Genomic DNA, 17,275 nt, shown 5'->3' on the forward strand with positions numbered 1-17,275 from the left:
TGCTGTTTCAGAAATGCGCATGCAAAAAAAAAGGGGGCATTTCATTAATCATTTAATCACGTCCCTCGCAGGATGAGGGAACTAATGTTGCAAATACCCTTTTCATTTCACTGCCCATAATGCTATCTTATGCACTTGATGTATGGCGTGTGTCATGAATTACAGCTGCTTCAAAAGCACAGGGCGCGCCGCTCAACGTCCCTGAAGATACCTCATTACAAAAAAAAAAATAAGAGAGAAAGAGGAGGGAGAAATCTTTATAGAGTTTTCCTCTCATCGACAAGCACCATGTTTTTCCTCATATTTTGTCAATATGTGTGTGCGAAGGCCTCTCCAGGGTCCAGCTCTATTCGTACACATGGCGTTCCACCGCTGGCCAGTTAGCGAGGTGATTACAGGCAGATTACTACATGCATTTATGAAATATTCAAATGGCAGCATGTCCTGCTGTGCATTAATAATGCCACACAAAGACAGAGTGGAGGGAGGAGGGGGTGAGACGCAGACAGGCAGGGAATAATGAAAGAACGTCTTATTTATTTACCTTTATTTACCCTTCTCTTTGTGAAAATTGCCATTTCACTGTATTCCGATCTTTGCCTCCTTTTGCTTGCCTCTTAACCAAACAAATCTAAATAACTTGCAAGTGAATAAAAACAAGGAACTAGAGTGTCTCATCCAGGTGTAATGGTTTAAACCTGGAGGTTGGAGGATGCTTGTTTCACAGCCGGCCCCAACCCGCTTGTCTTGCTGTTTATGTTTACCGTTCAAACCGCGTTTTAGAGGCACATTGATTTCTGCCACGAAGAGGGAATTACCCATGTGACAAAGGCCGTGTGAAAAAAGATGGAGATGGGAGGATTGAGAGATGCGGCAGAGGAGAAGAGATGAGAGCAAATAAAGAGACAAAGAGACTGATAAATTGAGACTGAGAGGAATGGAGAGGTGAGACATAGATGTTGTTTTTTTTCAAACACACAAAGATTTATTCTTACTGGACCCTGCAGAGTCTCTCTCGTCTTTAAAAGAAGACATGGTTTTGTTTTTTTCCCTTTTTCCCCATAGCTGCGGATATGAATATGTATATGCCATCAACGTCCACTAAGGGCCCAATAATAAATCTACTCAAGCCAGCATGTATGGATGATGTACTTGTGCTAATTGTCTGTGTGTGTCATTAGGGGCCAGGAAGGCCCAGCAGAGAACAGCAAGTCCGGCCCCCTGGCTGTCTACGCGTGACACGCAAACACATACATCAACGGTCAGATACGGAACAGAAGCAGCGTCAACACAATAATATGTAGCTACACAAGTACTGTGCCTACTAGTGTGCATAAACCAGCACGCACACACACATGCACAAACGCACACATGCACAGACACTCTCCCCATGGTGGCAGTGCATAAGTAATGCCCTCCGTTTTAAAGGTCTTGTCACAGAGCAGTAGACATGTGGTGGGGTAGAGGGAAACGCAGCTATCCAGGGGCCAAGGGCCTGGCTGCCTGTCTCCACAGTGTGTGTGTGTGTGTGTGTGTGTGTGTGTGTGTGTGTGTGTACATTATATAGAGACAAAGACACTTGGCTGCTGCCTTGTGGGTTTAATTAGCAGCAGGTTACAGACACCAGCGTTCAGGTTAGCGGCTGAGCTTGCCATTTTAACATGGAGCCTGCCTTCCTGCCAGTAATAAGGAAAGTGGAGTGGTGACAGAGAGTTAAGTGTGTGTCTGCGTGTGTGTAAGTGTGGGAGCAAATATCTGTTTATGTGTAGACTGACTGTGGTGGGAGGACATTCATTTAAACGAAGGGATGTGAGGTAAAAGGCCAAAGTGTGTGTATGGGGGTGGCGTGTCGATGCTGGTTAAGAAACATGAAACTGGATGTGATAATCAAGTATATATATTTATAGCTGATAGAAGCAGGAAATTAGGAATTATTTTTAATTAACAGTTGTCCAGAGTTGAGGTCTTCACAGGTCCAACCGAACTGTAAGACCTGAGGCCCTGTTCCTTTACCTCGGGTCCTGGGTCTGTTTAAAATCATGTGTCAAAACCAGTTGGACCTGAGAATTATTATAATAGTAGGTTACAGATGAGAAAATAGAGATAGAATAAAACATTATAGGGTAATTAAAATAGTTGCTCAGATCGGAACCTGGAGAAAGCTCACCTATAAAAATGGGTCTTTATGAGATATTTAAAAGAGGATGAAGAGTTTGCCAGATGGATTTCCTCAGGGAGATTGTTCCAAAGAGTGGGAGCCCTGACAGAAAAGGACTGGTCACCTCAGCTGGGACTGTGGAATGGTGAACAGGGCCTCTATAAAGACCTCAGATCTGGTATCAGATCTAAATTGTACTTAAGTGCAACTGGCCTTAACAGTCAACAATAAGATTTTAAAATGAATTCTAACATTTAAGTGGATTTTAAACTTAAACCGCGACTTCTGATCAGAAATCACGAGTGGATCTATGGAGAACTCAAATATGACTTCACAGAGATCTGCAAGTGAGACATGAACCATGGAAATGTTCCAGCCTTTATTGTGTGTTTGTTATATTTACTGTAAAAGGCTCCACACAGAAATAGCTCCAGCACATGCACTAATAGTGTTAAGGTTTTTCTCTCTCATCGCCTGTAATTTACATACACACCCACACACAAACACACCCACACACAGAGTGATATTATTCCATTTTGAACTTCAGAGAGCTAATTCAGGATGCCAGCCACCTCGCGGCTACCTTTTCCAGGTGAGAACACTTAAAAGCACACTAAAGAGTTATTAAATGCTGATCTTGACAAGTTTCTCCGCGCAACAAAACAATAGGCGACTAAACGTGTCACCGCCACTGAGCCGAGCTGAGCTCCTACAGCGAGCTACAAGACGCCAGCTTAACTCGGGTCCCCCCCTCCTCCCCGCACACGTAACCCACACCCAACTACCGACATCTAGACTGTCATCTAAATCTGACACCCGCTTTATGTAACCCCCATTTAAACTGCGCCTGTGTGTGTGTGTGTGTGTGTGCAGTCGACTGGCATCTCCGGGAACATGAAAGAACTCCCTCTGACACCGACAATCACTGCTCCGAGGCACGCCACAGAGCAGCCATCTTTGTTCTGATGACGAGTCTGCAGTCTTTGTTGGCGTCTGTTTTTCATGTGTTGGCTGGGTTATAGTATAGAGCCAGCCTCTGACTTTGGGGAGGGGGAGCTGAACCACGGAAACTGCTCTGTTGTGTTGCACCCGTTGTTCTGGCAAGCGTTCTTACAAAACCGTCTGCCAAACTGTGCTTACAAGTTTGAGATCTACCTGTTTTCTCTGTCTCCCTTGCACTCTCAGTTTATCTTTACACCCGTGCAGCTTAGCGAATTCACAGACACGCTGCTTTATACAGCGAATCTCTGGGCCCCCTCACCTAAATAACCAGCTAAGCTACCTAGACACAGTATCCTAAGAGCACACAGTGTGTGTGTTCGAGCCGAGCGTACAGTGCGGAGGGATAGACTGATGTCTTCTTTAAGCAAGTGTACCAAGGTGATGGGACAAGATATCAGAAAACCTGCTAATCCGATTGCAGCATGCGACCTCACTCACACACACACACACGTTCCCAAGCTGCAAGGCAAACTCCTCCACCGGGACTAGCGCTCGTGAAGTCCAGGTCGGACGATGCACTGTACACATGCTGGCTTTTCATAAGAATCAAGCGTGAAATCGCACAAGCTGATGCTTATGGATGTGCTATGCTCGGCTCCGGAAAATTGATATTGACATGAACATGTATGTGGCACATTTTCCACAGGGGATAAGCAAACACACTTGTCAGGCGATCGTTGTAATATACATTCACCTCGGATTCATTTAAATCCATCGCTGTCAGTTATGATTCCGCTGAGTGTATTGTGCGCCTTGACAGGGTGTGAAAACGCAGCCTGTCTGTGTCTTTGGGTAAACACTGTGTTTATTAGTGTCATTTCATTTTATAGAAACACCTTTTCAGCTTTAATTCATAAGCTGCGGAGGAAGTGGCACATGCCTGACCTAAATCCTGCAGCACATCCCATTGGTGGACTAGTTTCTTGTATTATTTTTTTCTGCAACTTATCACAGTCACTACTGTGAAAAAAATGCCTAATTTGGAAATAAAAAAATACGCCAGAACAATGTCCTGATTTCAAGAGTTTATGCGAATTCACATGGACGTTTACAGCCCATGAAAAACACTCGGCAGATCGTTATTTCACAGTTAATTACAAATCTAATTAGAATATTCAAATTAAAAAGCTTTCCCTTTCTTTTCTTCTCTGTGTGAGAGCAGGGAGCCAGGGAGAGAGTGATAGTGAGAGAGGGCAAGAGACCCAGGGAGAGACAGGGGGAGAGAGAGAGAGACTCATAGTGAGTGGCAATGTGATAACCTGTAATCGGCAGCACTGCAAACACCTTCTTCTTTTGATGTCCCCCCACTAACATCCTGGCAACAAAGCCGGCCAATTACAAATGAGCTAATTAACTAAATTGTTGATGGAGCATGAAGAGTTCATTCGCTCGGGCGCCCGCACCATGACAACAGTGAATGGGGGCCTTTGTTGTGGAGGTAAAGTGTGCGGCCGTGCGAGTTGCCATTAGCTTCCTGACGTTTCTTTTTTGGTTTTTTTCTCACAAACCTATCAGGCCATTCCAGGAAGCAGATTTGTTATGGATTTAGAGTTGCCGCTGCTCGAGCTGAACCCTGTCAACTGGCCGTCAGGAAGGTCAAAGTGGGCTCTTTCAAAGGAAGTGATGTTTTCTTTATTAGGCTACTCTGTACTCACCTCTTTTACTAACTAAATTAGTGAGCTTACACAGGTTTTTTTAAACGCAGGTAAACAGGCTTCAAAATTTCACAAATGCACCAAAAACACAGAGCTCTCTCACTTTGCTGTCTTAGACTTGGGTGTCATGTTTCCATAACCGCTGATCAGAGACACATTTGACCAGATCCATTTCCATTGCAGACAAAAGCCAGATGTTACTGTATTTTGTTTTCTGTATTTTTCTGAACAGAGGAAAAGTACCTAGAAAAAGGAGGTGATGTAGTATAGAGGGTAACTTGTGTTTTTTTTTAGGGTAAAACACACGTTAGCCTCTTGTACACACACAATCTTAGAGCTGTCTCACAGTCAATGATTCAAATCATCAGTCAGAGACTTTGTTGGCGTCTGAACCAAGAACATCTGAAAGTTCAATAAACCATCTCTTGATAGAAAGATATGTTGAATATATGTATTAAACGGTCAGCTCTGATTCCACAGACGAAAGGTTTAAACAGTGACAAGTGAGCAGGCATCATCTCCAGTGTAACATCTGGGTCATGGTGCGTGTTCTTACTTCAAAAACTGTCCAAATTCCTCGCAGATGTTCTCACAGCCGGGCCACTTGCACACGCCGTGACCGTACAGCGGGTGGGTGCCTCCACTTTCTTCATGTAGTGAACTACAGAGAGGAAGAAAAAAGAGAGGAGGAATAAGAAAGGGAAAAACAGCAAAACAAAAACAGCAAAGAAGAGGAGGAAGGTCAGGGGAGGGATCAAAAAAAGAAATCAAAAACAACAGAAAGCCCTCCTGTAGTTTATGCATATTCATGCTAACAAACAAACAGACACAGAAAACATAACATGCTTGACAGAGGTAATGAGTTTGCCAGCGTATCTAACAATTCATGTCAACTCTATCTAAATAACCACAACATGCAACCATGTTACCACATGTTGAAGTAATAATCTCTGACCCTGATCACCTAACAGGCAAACTACAACTGTTTATTGGTTCACTGGCAAGAAACATTAAATCCACAGCCAATTACCTCAATGTCAAATTTGATTAACAACTAAATTCTAAAGCCCATGTCAATAAATTTGTTAAACCTTGTTACTTTTACCCACGAAATAAAGCCAAAATCAACCCTCTGACTCCTGCCTCCCTTCATTGACAGCCAGTTAAATTAAGGATTGATTTTTAACAACTTTTATAGCTTAGCGCATTCTGGACACAGTTAGGTTACAGAACTACTAACTCCCAATGCTCCAAGTGTCATCTAGGATCTTCCATCCAACAGACACCTTTACCTGAACTTAACCCTGTGTCCACTACAGTTTGTTTGTTTTTAATATTTTCTTTATGTCCTCTATTGCTGCCAATGGAAGTCTATAGTGGAGATTATAGAAGCTTTGTCTCCACCATCCCATCTTGTAAAGCTATTACAGGGAGGAGGGGGTTGGAGGCTTTGGAGTAAACATTAAAAATCCAGACAGCCATATAATTTTCATCAGGAGATTAATACTGTGTGTAACTTATGTTTCTTCGAGGACAAGGGGAGCAGAGGGGGCGCTCTGGTGTTTTTCAAATGGCACCCAAATAAGTTACGACCCTGCCTAGACAGCACGTCCAATTAAAGATGACAGTTTAACCTTTAGTCTTGGTGCTGTCTCTGTCTGTGTGCGGAAACGTGCATAAGAAGAAGTGTGCAGGGCTGTGTGCGTGTGTGTGTTTGTCTACGCATAGGTTACGTCTGTGCATGTTTGTTTGTGGTGGATGTGCATGCACGCCTGTGTGTGTGTGTGGTCAATGAATATGTGTGTGAGCACTGGGACAGCTCACCCTGCGTTTTACAGAGGGGCTTCCCCCGCATCGATCGGTGGCATGTTAGTAAGCAGTGCTCCTGACAATACTCCATGTTCGATCATTATGACACACCACACACCCCTTGGGACATGGGCAGATAAAGTCTTTTTTTCCCCCCTCTTTTCTTCCTCCTCTTCTCATCCTCCTTCCTACCTCTCACTTTATTCCCCTCTTCCCTCTAAAGATATCTTCTTCAAGCCTCCTTTTAGTGCTACTGGAGAGATAGCATCTACTTTAAACCAATTACACCTCCAGTGTGAGTCTCTACCCCGCATCCACACAGACACATACTCGCACACGCCGCTACCCTAAGTCCTTATTATAATATCGCCCAAGAAAAAGCCTTTGAATAATGCATGGGCCACATAGGCAGATATGTGAAACACTCAGTGTTTTGGTGCTGGGGTGCATTTATAAAAGACGCCATCACAAGGATAAACATCCTGGAAATGCCACTCAAGGCATCACATATTCTGTTTACATGACAAGTAAGCAAGGAAGGTAATTTTCAAAAGCGGGGAAAAAAAGAAAGAAAGCACTAAATACTTAATGTACAAGCAGGTTAGCCTGTCTTGCCTGCCAGAGAGGCTTGTTGTAACTGCGCCTGCCTGCATGGCTTCCTTTCCCCTGCTTTTGATATCTGTGTGCAAGCTAAGTGTGTTCAATGCGCACAGTCCCCCGGGAGAACAAGGCTATTTCTTTTTTTAATATTGCTAAGACACTAATAAACTATTGAACAAATAAACAAAACACCATGTTTTCCCTGTAGTGGCAATGCTGTTATTCTAAACGAGGACAAACACTCTGGATGGGAGCAGAGTGCGGCGTTCTCATGTGTTCCTGCATGGCACAAAAACAACAAGCTTGTTTGTCGGGTAACAAACAATGCCTCTGTAAACTTTTCATCTTCTCTGCTTCTTTATCCCTTTGGCGCCGTGATCAAAAACGGTGGGTGGATGACATTTCAATTACCTCTCTCGCTCCCTTTCCCGTTCCCGCTCCCTCTCTCGTCTGTGGTTGAGGGCGGGTGACTGTCCGTTGGCGATGGAGTGGTGTGAGATGGGAGGCGATGCTTTTGCGGGATTGGAGGAGGAGGTAGTTGAGGAAGAGTTGTTGGTGGAGAGGTCCAAGCCGCCGCCGCCACCACCTCCGCCACCTCCGCCGCCAGTGCCGGTGCCGCTGCTGCTGTGTTTAATGCCATTGTCCTCCATGGCGTGGCCGCCGCCTCCACCTCCAGTTACGTCCTTCCACAATTGCTGGAGCTCTGCAGGGCTCAGGCCTGCTAGAGAAACGAGGATGGAGAGACCAAGAGGAAGAAAAAGTTGGGTGAGTAGGGGAAGGGTGAGAGGAACCTCTGACAGGCGATATTCGCTGCATGTGTGAGATTGTGCTCTTAAACTGAATATTTACAGAATCAGGTTACTCCTCTCATCCAGTGTGAGACAACAGCTGATTCCAAACTCTTTATTCAACAGCTATGAAAGTTTTATAAAGTGACATGACTCAAGGCCTCTCTCTCGCTAAGTGACTTTTATTTAGTGCCACGTCACTGCAGACCTGACTTTGAACTCCGTGAACACTGAGCTGCTCAACAAAATTGTTTTTCTTCCTCTCTGCCCAGTTCAGTATCAGTGCTACCTGTTAACAAACCGCTCATGTAGTTCTAAGTTTGGCATTTTGAGCTGTAAAACATTGATGAGAGAGAACGTGTGCTGTTGCATCTGAGATAAACACGATTTGTCCAACGCTTGTTTCCCTCCTGCCAACTAATTGGGCAACAGTCCCTGCTTTGATTTCCCTCCTAACATCTCCCTGGCTGTTGTTTTCCATCTCCGCCATTTTGGTGGTAAACAACAAACATAGGTGTTTACTTGGCTCGGGGAGGAGAAAATGGAGCCTGCTTTCACCCCCATTTCTCTCTCTCTGTGTCCTTTTTATTCTCCTCTCACTGGCTCTCAGCGAAGGCAGTAAACAACAACAACAACAAGGAGGAAGGGGTTGGGGAGCAGGGGGAATAGAAACAGAGATGGAAGAAACAACAAACATAAGCAGAGCAGAACTGAGAGAGAAACAGAGGTAGACAAAGAAAGCCATAATCAGACAAGAAGAGAGAGAGAGAGAGAGAGTAGGACTAAACAAAATGATAATGTGGAGGAGTTAGGGAAAAAGTGGATGGCAGAAGAGCATACCAATGAGGGGGAGGCAGACAGACAAACATACTTAGAGATAACCATACTTTGAGGGGACACGGGTGCATACAAATGAGGATGACAAAGACAGGAAGGACAGGAAGACAGAGGAAGAGAGGGGGACAGACAGAGAAAACACAGGAAGCATGTGACTGCTGCTGCTGCTGCGAGTCACATGCTCAGGATCAACACGACCGCATGCAACACCTCCCCTCTCCCTCCCACCGCTTCCCGCGTCCCTTCCTCCTTCTTCTCCCTCTTACCTGGCGGGGGCAGGGTCTGACCGGGCAGGGCGGCCTGGCCGGGAGCGGGCCCCGGCAGCGAGAGCAGGCCCTGCCGCTGCATGTTGAGCAGGTGCTGCTGCTGCTGGAGCTGCTGCATCTGCAGGAGCTGCTGCTGGAAGACGAGCTGCTGGGCGGCCAGCTGCTGCTGCTGCTGCTGCTGTTGCTGTTGCTATAGAGAGGAGGAGGAGGAGGAGGAGAGGAGAGAGAAAATTACAGGCGAATTAACAACAGAGAGAGGGAGAGGAGCGACGAAAACCGAGCAACGCTTGTGCCGCGTGTGTCTGCACTCACTCGCCTCTGCCGTGACCTTAGCTACACCTCTCTGCCTCTTCCCTCCGTCTCCCCGCATGCTCTCCCCCTCTCTGTCTGTGCTCGCTCGGTCTTCCCGCCTGATTTTTTTGGGCTGTACCACAGCACTGATGCCTTTTTCATCTCTTTGTGTGTGTGTGTGTCCAAGAGAGCACATGCACACATAACAGAATCACAAAGCTCGCGTTGATAGACTGAAAAAAACCTTGCAAGCCTCTCAGTGTATGTGGCTTGTGATTGTGTATGATACTAAGCTTCTGGTATAATCCTCAATCCCACACACACACACACACACACACACACACCCTCCGCTGCTGATGGTTAATTGTCTCGCCTTCACTGATGGTCTGTTACAGCTTATGTGGCCAGAGGGAGCGAGCGGAATAAGAGATTTACGGCGTGTGAATGCACAGACGCAAATATAAACACACACAGACGCATACACACATGCACATCGCATCTCCCTCCCCTCTTTCACCCTGTTTTCTCTGTCTCTCTCTCTCTCTCTCCCTGCCTCACAGAGTTGTTTATTGCTGGGGCCAGACTGGCAATTGCATAAGCCTGGTGCAAAACAACAACAAAAAAACAACAACAAAACGAAGGAACATCACTGCAGTAAAAATAAGTCAGAGAGGGAGTAGATTTCAGGGCATAAAACAAAAGCTTTGGCTCCAAACTATAAAACAGTGTCATGTCTTGTGTTGAACTATAAAACACCAACAAAAAACGAGGTAATAATCAGTTTTATTCTTTTTCTTTACGTCAAAACGAAGGATGCATATCGGCAACGTTTTAACTGCAACTTTGATGGTTTTCAATTTTCCTCTCCCCTCCATATACATGTGTAGTGTATGTGCATACAGCATGTCATGCTCGTATGTTTCTGTATGTTTATAACACGGTAGACCTGGGGGAGGTGGGAGGTGGTGAGTGGGGGGGGGAGTAAAACTTGTGATGCACTCACTGGAAAACAGGCTGCATAATGGAGTGATGGAGGGAGGCGGTTTGCCCTCCCCGCACCTCCATCCTGCCTCGAGAGAAATAAGGGAGCAATTTCTATTCCATATTTGATGGCGGGGGCCCTGAAAAACTCGATTCGCAAATCCAAACAGAAACAAAGCCGCCGGGAGGTCAGCGGCGGGCTTCCTGTGAGGGGCAGCGTAATGGGCTGCTCGAGGAGGTGCAACACGCGGAAAGAAAGGAGAAAAGAGAGGAGCGTGTGTTTATGTGATAGCTTCTATTTTTTCTGATCAATTTAACCGCTTCCGCATGTAGAGCGTCGTCTGGATGCATCTCCAGACCGGCTCTCAGGGTTCAGCTCAGTTACACAGACGTGGCTTGGGTTGTCATGCTCGGGCTCCACTCCTCTGATAGCCAGAGAGGATGGGACAGAGCCGTGTCTGTCGACCGTCTGCCTGTCACCGTGATTTATGAGTGTCGTGTGCTGTAACTTAAGCGGCGTGCGCACATGGCCACAGAAACAGTTCATTAATGAGTTGGACCCAGGAAACCTCTGTCTCTGGTCTGGTTTCAATAAATCAGTGATTGTGTGGGAGTGTTTGTCGTCACTGAGAAAATCTCTTTTAACGGAGTCATTCCCAGGAACAGTTGCAAGAGTCTAGCTGATGTTTTGATAGGAGGCTACTTACAAGTGACCTGACCAATATCAGTAATACAAAATAACCAGTTTAATTACTTTTAAATTGCTAAACAATATTGAAAATACTCCAGCTCAGTTATTTAGGCTGTTTTCAGAACTCCAGAGAATGTTCTAATTATTGGAGCCAATTTTCTCCCAAAGTCTAGGCCTCTTACTCTTTGCGTTCTCACATACAGCCCCACCAAAGAATGTCAGGAGATTATCGGAGTTCAGTGCATGTCTCAAAGCAGCTGTACTTTCTTCTTACCCTACATTTACAGTCATTCCTGTGTCTCTACGCATGTAGTCCAACTTGTTCCGTCTCCTTTGAGTCATTGGCATCATTTTTTTGTGTGGTGAAAATGTGTGGAAGTGCTGCACCCACCTCTTTAACCTGTTTGCCAGGATGTTGCTGCTGCAGAAGCTGCAGATGAAGCTGCTCCTGTTGTTTCTTATAAAACTCCTGCAGGTGTTGCTGTGCAGACACATTAATGCACAGAGAGAGTTAGAAAATAAGATTCAGACAATGCACATTTATAAACATGATAACAATAAATAACCATACAAATAAAATATATTTAGAGGCTATGACTGGAACCACTCAAAGTATTATTAAGTAAACATTTTCTCCACTAATTCATCTCCAGCTGTTGCTCCACATGTTGGTTATGCAGAAAACTGTTGCACATTATAAGATATAAGGTTTTCAGCTGCTTTTGGCATCCTTGCCACCTTTCACACTCTTTTCCATATGGACTTTTAATAGTCGCACAGTTCTGCACGAGGGGCAACAATTCATCATATTAACTACATATTTTGGCAGCCAGAGTGGTCTTCGCTTCCTTCTTAGTGGTTGAAACAAACCATGTAAACCCTCTCAGGAACAGGTTCGCTGAGTTGAACTGATTCGTTTAACATACAGGTTGTAACAGTTACTAAAAAAAAGATGTTAAATTTCATATGGCTGTCTGGCCTAGAGGAGACGCATGAAGCAGGTGACTGGAAGGCACAGTCCGGTTCTTAGCTAAGTGCTGTAAAAATATCCACAATATTTAACAGACCCTTTTGTTAAAAAAAGTAATTAGAGTCCCAGGAACACTATTTTGTGAAAATTGCTCCAATCAGTTAATCGACACAAGGGAAAATTTTGATCCTGTGATTCCCAAATTCCCTGTCAATTGTACCATATGAGCAAATTTCACACAAAAGGATAGTGACCACAGTTCAACTTTCAAGTGTAAAATCTGAAGTGCCTTGAAGTTTTGGTAAAAGTCGCACAAAGGCACGCCATTGTACTCAAACCAAATCTAGAGTGTGAGCACTCTTAATGAAGGGGAATAATCAGGATGACTGACGTCCTTAATTAAACAATTCTCTTCCCCTTAATCAAATCTATGAATGAGAAATGTGTTTCAACTCTTGACATGAGTCTGTGCCGAGTGTGTGCTTTTCTCAAAGCTGATTCCAAATATTACATCATCCGTCACCCATCACTCAGCTTCCAGTTTGCAAGCCCAACTGTGCCATGCTCTCTCTCACCGGCTCCCTGATGGATGCTTGTCAGGGAATTGAACCAGCGACACACTGGAGAGAGTTAATTAGAGGTGACACGAACAAGTATGTCAATTTCAGATTCCTCTTGGTAAGCATGTCAAGGACACCGGGCTGTGGTGAGTTGGCATGAGCGACTGGTGGCTGCTGATACATGAGCACAGCAGTGAGTCAGGGAAGTGTGGGCGCATATGTGTGTGTTGTTGTGTCTGTTTGCACACAACAAGATTGCAAAATGAGATTGTGTGTTGGAGGAATAGATGTGGAAATTTGTAGATTACGATGAATTTGGTTGTGTATATGTTTGTGACTCTACATCCCTATGCATTTGTCGTTTTCTGTTGACAGTGCAAGACATGTAGGTGGGAGTGTGTAAGGGCATGCACGCGTACCTGCTGTAGCATAACTGCCTGCTGCTGCTGGAGCAGGGCCTGGAGCTGTTGCGGGGAAAGCACCTGCTGCTGGAGGATCTGCTGCATCTGTTGCGGCGTGATCACCTGGGGACTCATCATGGCCACCGACACGGGAACCTGGACGGGGCAGACGAGAGGGCGAAGGGTGGAATCAGGGACGAAATATAAAATTTGAGAAAGCACAGGAGGGATGAGTAAACAATGAGAGCATAGGAGTGAAATAGAGAGAGATGGAGGGAGTAAAAAACGGAAGGAGGAGAAAAATAGAGCATCCGAGACGTGCGTCAGGCCAAGTGGCGTGGTTCTACTGGGAGTGTGGTAATTGGTGACTTGAGAAGTAGGGAGAGCAGGCCTCCCATGGCTGTGATGCCTGGCCTAGAGGAGATGCTGAAGGACAGATGGGTGCTGTGCCTTTGTGTTGCACATCCTTATTTTCCTGCCTGCACCCCGCTGGGAGAAGTGAGGGATTTAAATAGACATAGACCTTAATTAGCAGGACCCTTGAACTTCCCCACTTTAGCGCGCCTATCAGTGCTGCTGTTGTAAAAAAATAAAAACAGAAGGAAAATGCTAAAGTTGATTTAAAAGCACACTGTTGAAGTTGACACACTGAAGGGGGACAATCAGCTGGGTCATGGCTCTTAGGTTAGAGTCTCGCCCTAAGATTTTATTTTTTATTTTTATTCAATGCCCTCTGAAGTTTGTCAAGATTCACGTTCTGACAGAAAACATCCAAAGCACACTTGGTTCTTCCTCTCAGCTGGAAAAAAAAAGCGTCGTTCTTCAGTGATAATCATTAAAAATATGAGCTGTCAAGCTGCGGTAGAAGAACTGCAAAACAAAACAGTACACACGATCCTATACTTCCGCCAAACTGTTCTAAGGCGGCAGCGAAAGCAGCTTCTGAGGCATCAGATCAATGGAGAAAGATGCGTCTTTGGTTACGAGCGCACATTTTTAACAGGGGAGAGTGGGCTTTAGTCAAATAACACACTTTCTGCTCATTGTGGCTGCTTAAAAATGGAGCAACTTTTGACAATACTTTTGATTTGTGTTTACTTGTGAGTTACACACATTGTCTAGACTCAAAGTGCCTGTTTGTATGTTGATCAGAGCTACAGCAGAATTATTCTAAACTTGTCTTCCTCAAACATCCTGCTGGACATTGTGTACAGAGCTTTGCTTTTCATAAAGAGGATATTGTGAAAAGTGAAGTTGGAAACTTTGTGATCATGCTACTTGGTTTATCTGCATAGTGGTGTTATTTGGTCATACATTTCATGTCGGCTATTTCAGAGCAATCGACACAATCTTCAGACCCAATTTCACAACTTTTCAAAATAAAACCTCAGTAATTTTTCTCAATATGAAAATTAAACCAAAAAAACCCATTGTGCTTTCACTTTGTAGACAAACTGCTCAAGAGGAAGTGACCCTAAGAATGTTGCTGCCGTGACAGAGATCAGCAGTAGTGAATGCCTGTGTCTGATATGGTTAAATAAAAAGAATCAAATCAAAATAATTGAGGTTTGACCCCAACGGCTGTAGTTTATCAGAGGATATATAAAAAGACATGCTCAACTCAGTCTGCAGGCTGAAGACACACTGTGCTGCCCCCACTGACTGCTACAGCGCACCTATTTATTCAGATTTTATAAATATGTTCATATCCCGTCTCCAAATCGCACCAAATTCAACAATTTACTTCTGTGAGCCCTTAACAATACACATATGAAATGTAAAGTTGATATGAAGAACGCTTCATGGGATATGAACATTTCTATCATAGATTTCTGCTAGATGACCTTTAAAATGTCACATCATCGGCTTTGATGCAAAAACGTTGTTTCCAGCACAACAATACACTAATTTAAGACTTTCAGGGGTTCGGATTCCTCCATCTTGTCAACAAATTTTTTTGACAGACTTTAGCTTTATGCAACTGTAACACAATTAAAATGTCAACATGTAGTAACACCTACGCTGACACTAATTGCTGCGGTGTTTGGCATGGAGCTGCCATGACAGTAACTAGCCTATATGGTGTGTCAAGGGGCCAATAAGACATCCCTGTCCTCATCGCCAGCTAATCAAGCTGCCTTGATTACTTTCCATGCTTGTCTCTCCGCCCTCCCTCCTTCTCTCCCTCCTTCTCTCCCTCTCTCTGTCAGGCCTTGACACGTCCTTGTTTAGCTCTCCTCCACCTCAACGCCCACCCCCACCCCAGGTTTCCCCCCCTCTTTGATTAGCTGAGACATTTGCATGGTCACTACACATTTTTCATTTTAGAAGTCATTATGCATTAGTGGCTCCTGATCGCCCGCCTTGACTAATCCTGATGAACTGAAAATCACAGCTGAAGGTCAACTTCCAGCCGGCCCCGCCGCACATTCATATTCATATTCAAACAAATCCTGCCTCCATTGTTCATTAGGGTCTTAGAGAGAGAAAGAGAGAGAGGGGACTCCATCTGAGGTGGAGGAGGATGTTGTGGTACATCTCTTTTCTTCTCCGGACTCGAGCGCAGGGAAAGAGAAATGCATTAACAATAAGCGCGGTGGCTGAACAAAAGCCGTCAAAAGTTGCAAATTAAACAGTCTGTGTGTAATTATGCAAATGCTGTGCTTACACCTTCAATGTTATTAACCCTTGAAGCTACATTCGCTAGGTAAGTAATTACCCCTGCAGTCACTCCTGGTTTTGTGTTGGATGCTGTGACAATGGGACGAGTGCAGCTGAGAAACAACATGAGAGATGCGCTCATTAAGACCATTAATTGGATGCTGGATCTCAAAGATGTTTTGGTTTACAAAAGGAATGCAGGAGTAGACGTGTAGGGGTAAAATGCAAATATATGTGCAACCATAAATACAGTGGAATCAAATATATATGCAATCCAGTTTTTTTTATCAAGATCCATGAATTACTCTCTGAGAAAGAAAGTAAAATGTTGACGCTCTATCTCGTAAAGTTAAACGTTAAAGACCATCTTACTGGAGTCATACCGCATCGTTTTCATGTAATCTTGCCAAAAAACAAAATAACAGAAGCGAGTGAAAACACAACCTCCTTGGCGAATGTAACAAATAAAACCAAACAAGAGCAAAAACAAAACAAACAAAGAGCAGCAGAACAAAAAGATAGAAGATAAGATGCACCTTTATTTCTTTATCTGTTTATAAATCATTATTATTTGTAGACAGCAGACAACTAAGTAATGGAATTGGGAAGTTTCTCTTGCACTTTGATTGGCTTTTTAGAGACATAATGGCTGATAATAATCTTCATTTCATGAGTGCTCCAAACAAAAAAAGGAAGGGGGGGAAAGAGGCACGAGGAAGAAAGGGAGAGGGGAGAAAAGGCACTGGCCCACGTCCATTGTGAAGTGCAGCATAATGCTAATTCCAGCATTTAACTGCATGCTTTTCTGCTTGACGTATCAGAGGCTCCGAGATGAAAGCAGATAAGTAATTGCTCTCCTGGTTCTTATTCTTCACTGACAACCCATAAATTTAATTTTACACACACGTTCATTTACATTTTCGAGTATATGACATGATAATTGCAGGAATATAACACCTCCATTCTGCAGGAAGCTGCAGGAGAGCTTGATTGACGTGAGCGGTGAATTGAAAGGAACAGGAGGCTGAATTGCCTCTCCTGGAAATGATTTTTCCACGAAGGGATAAAATTAATGAGCATTTACTCGACGATGGCAGTGGCATAAACATCCACACGCCGTGAATAGACGCTCTCTTTCATAGGAAGAGGAGCCATGATATCCAATTGGGCTCTGCCTGTGCTTCTCTGTAATCCGAAAGGATATGTTTCCATTACTGGCGCAAAAAAGTAATTATTAATGGAATTTATTAAATAGTTTTAAATTAATTGTAGCAGAGGTGGTCGCTAGGGACCTGAATCACAAAAAAGGTGATTCCAATTTTTTTAATACTGCAAATTTGTACAGAAAAGAGCAGCTATTAAATGACTTTTGGACAATCATGCCTTGTTTAATGTGTTAAACCATGCTCCCCATTTGAACTCCTATATGTTTATGTCCTGTGTCTTAAACGTGAACGATGAGCTGTATTGACATGAACTTTGCAGCCATGTGGTTTGCCCTCGGAGCTGGAAAGCAAAACAAAGGACCTTTAAATTGGCTCCTGATGTGAAAACACTGGTGAGGCCCCGGACCCACAACATGACCATCATTACACCACTCGTGTC

The 17,275-nt window shown here is 44.3% G+C and overlaps 1 protein-coding gene across 15 annotated transcripts in view; it reads right to left on the reverse strand.

Annotated features, from left to right (window-relative positions):
* foxp2 (forkhead box P2) overlaps nt 1-17,275 on the reverse strand; it is a 103,442-nt gene that overhangs the window by 18,490 nt on the left and 67,677 nt on the right. For 9 of the 15 annotated variants that reach the window (XM_069519384.1, XM_069519383.1, XM_069519380.1 and 6 more), the window contains 5 exons: nt 13,028-13,165; nt 11,470-11,559; nt 9,116-9,305; nt 7,636-7,945; nt 5,372-5,476 (listed from right to left, as the gene is read on the reverse strand). In XM_069519384.1, coding sequence (XP_069375485.1) covers nt 5,372-5,476; nt 7,636-7,945; nt 9,116-9,305; nt 11,470-11,559; nt 13,028-13,147 — 815 coding nt within the window. In that variant the 5' untranslated portion in view covers nt 13,148-13,165. The remainder of the gene's footprint in view (nt 1-5,371; nt 5,477-7,635; nt 7,946-9,115; nt 9,306-11,469; nt 11,560-13,027; nt 13,166-17,275) is intronic. The other 6 variants (XM_069519381.1, XM_069519377.1, XM_069519378.1 and 3 more) reach the window with 2 other exon arrangements.

This window comes from Paralichthys olivaceus, chromosome 23 (assembly GCF_024713975.1).
Source record: "Paralichthys olivaceus isolate ysfri-2021 chromosome 23, ASM2471397v2, whole genome shotgun sequence".
In the NCBI taxonomy this organism is placed as follows: domain Eukaryota; kingdom Metazoa; phylum Chordata; class Actinopteri; order Pleuronectiformes; family Paralichthyidae; genus Paralichthys; species Paralichthys olivaceus.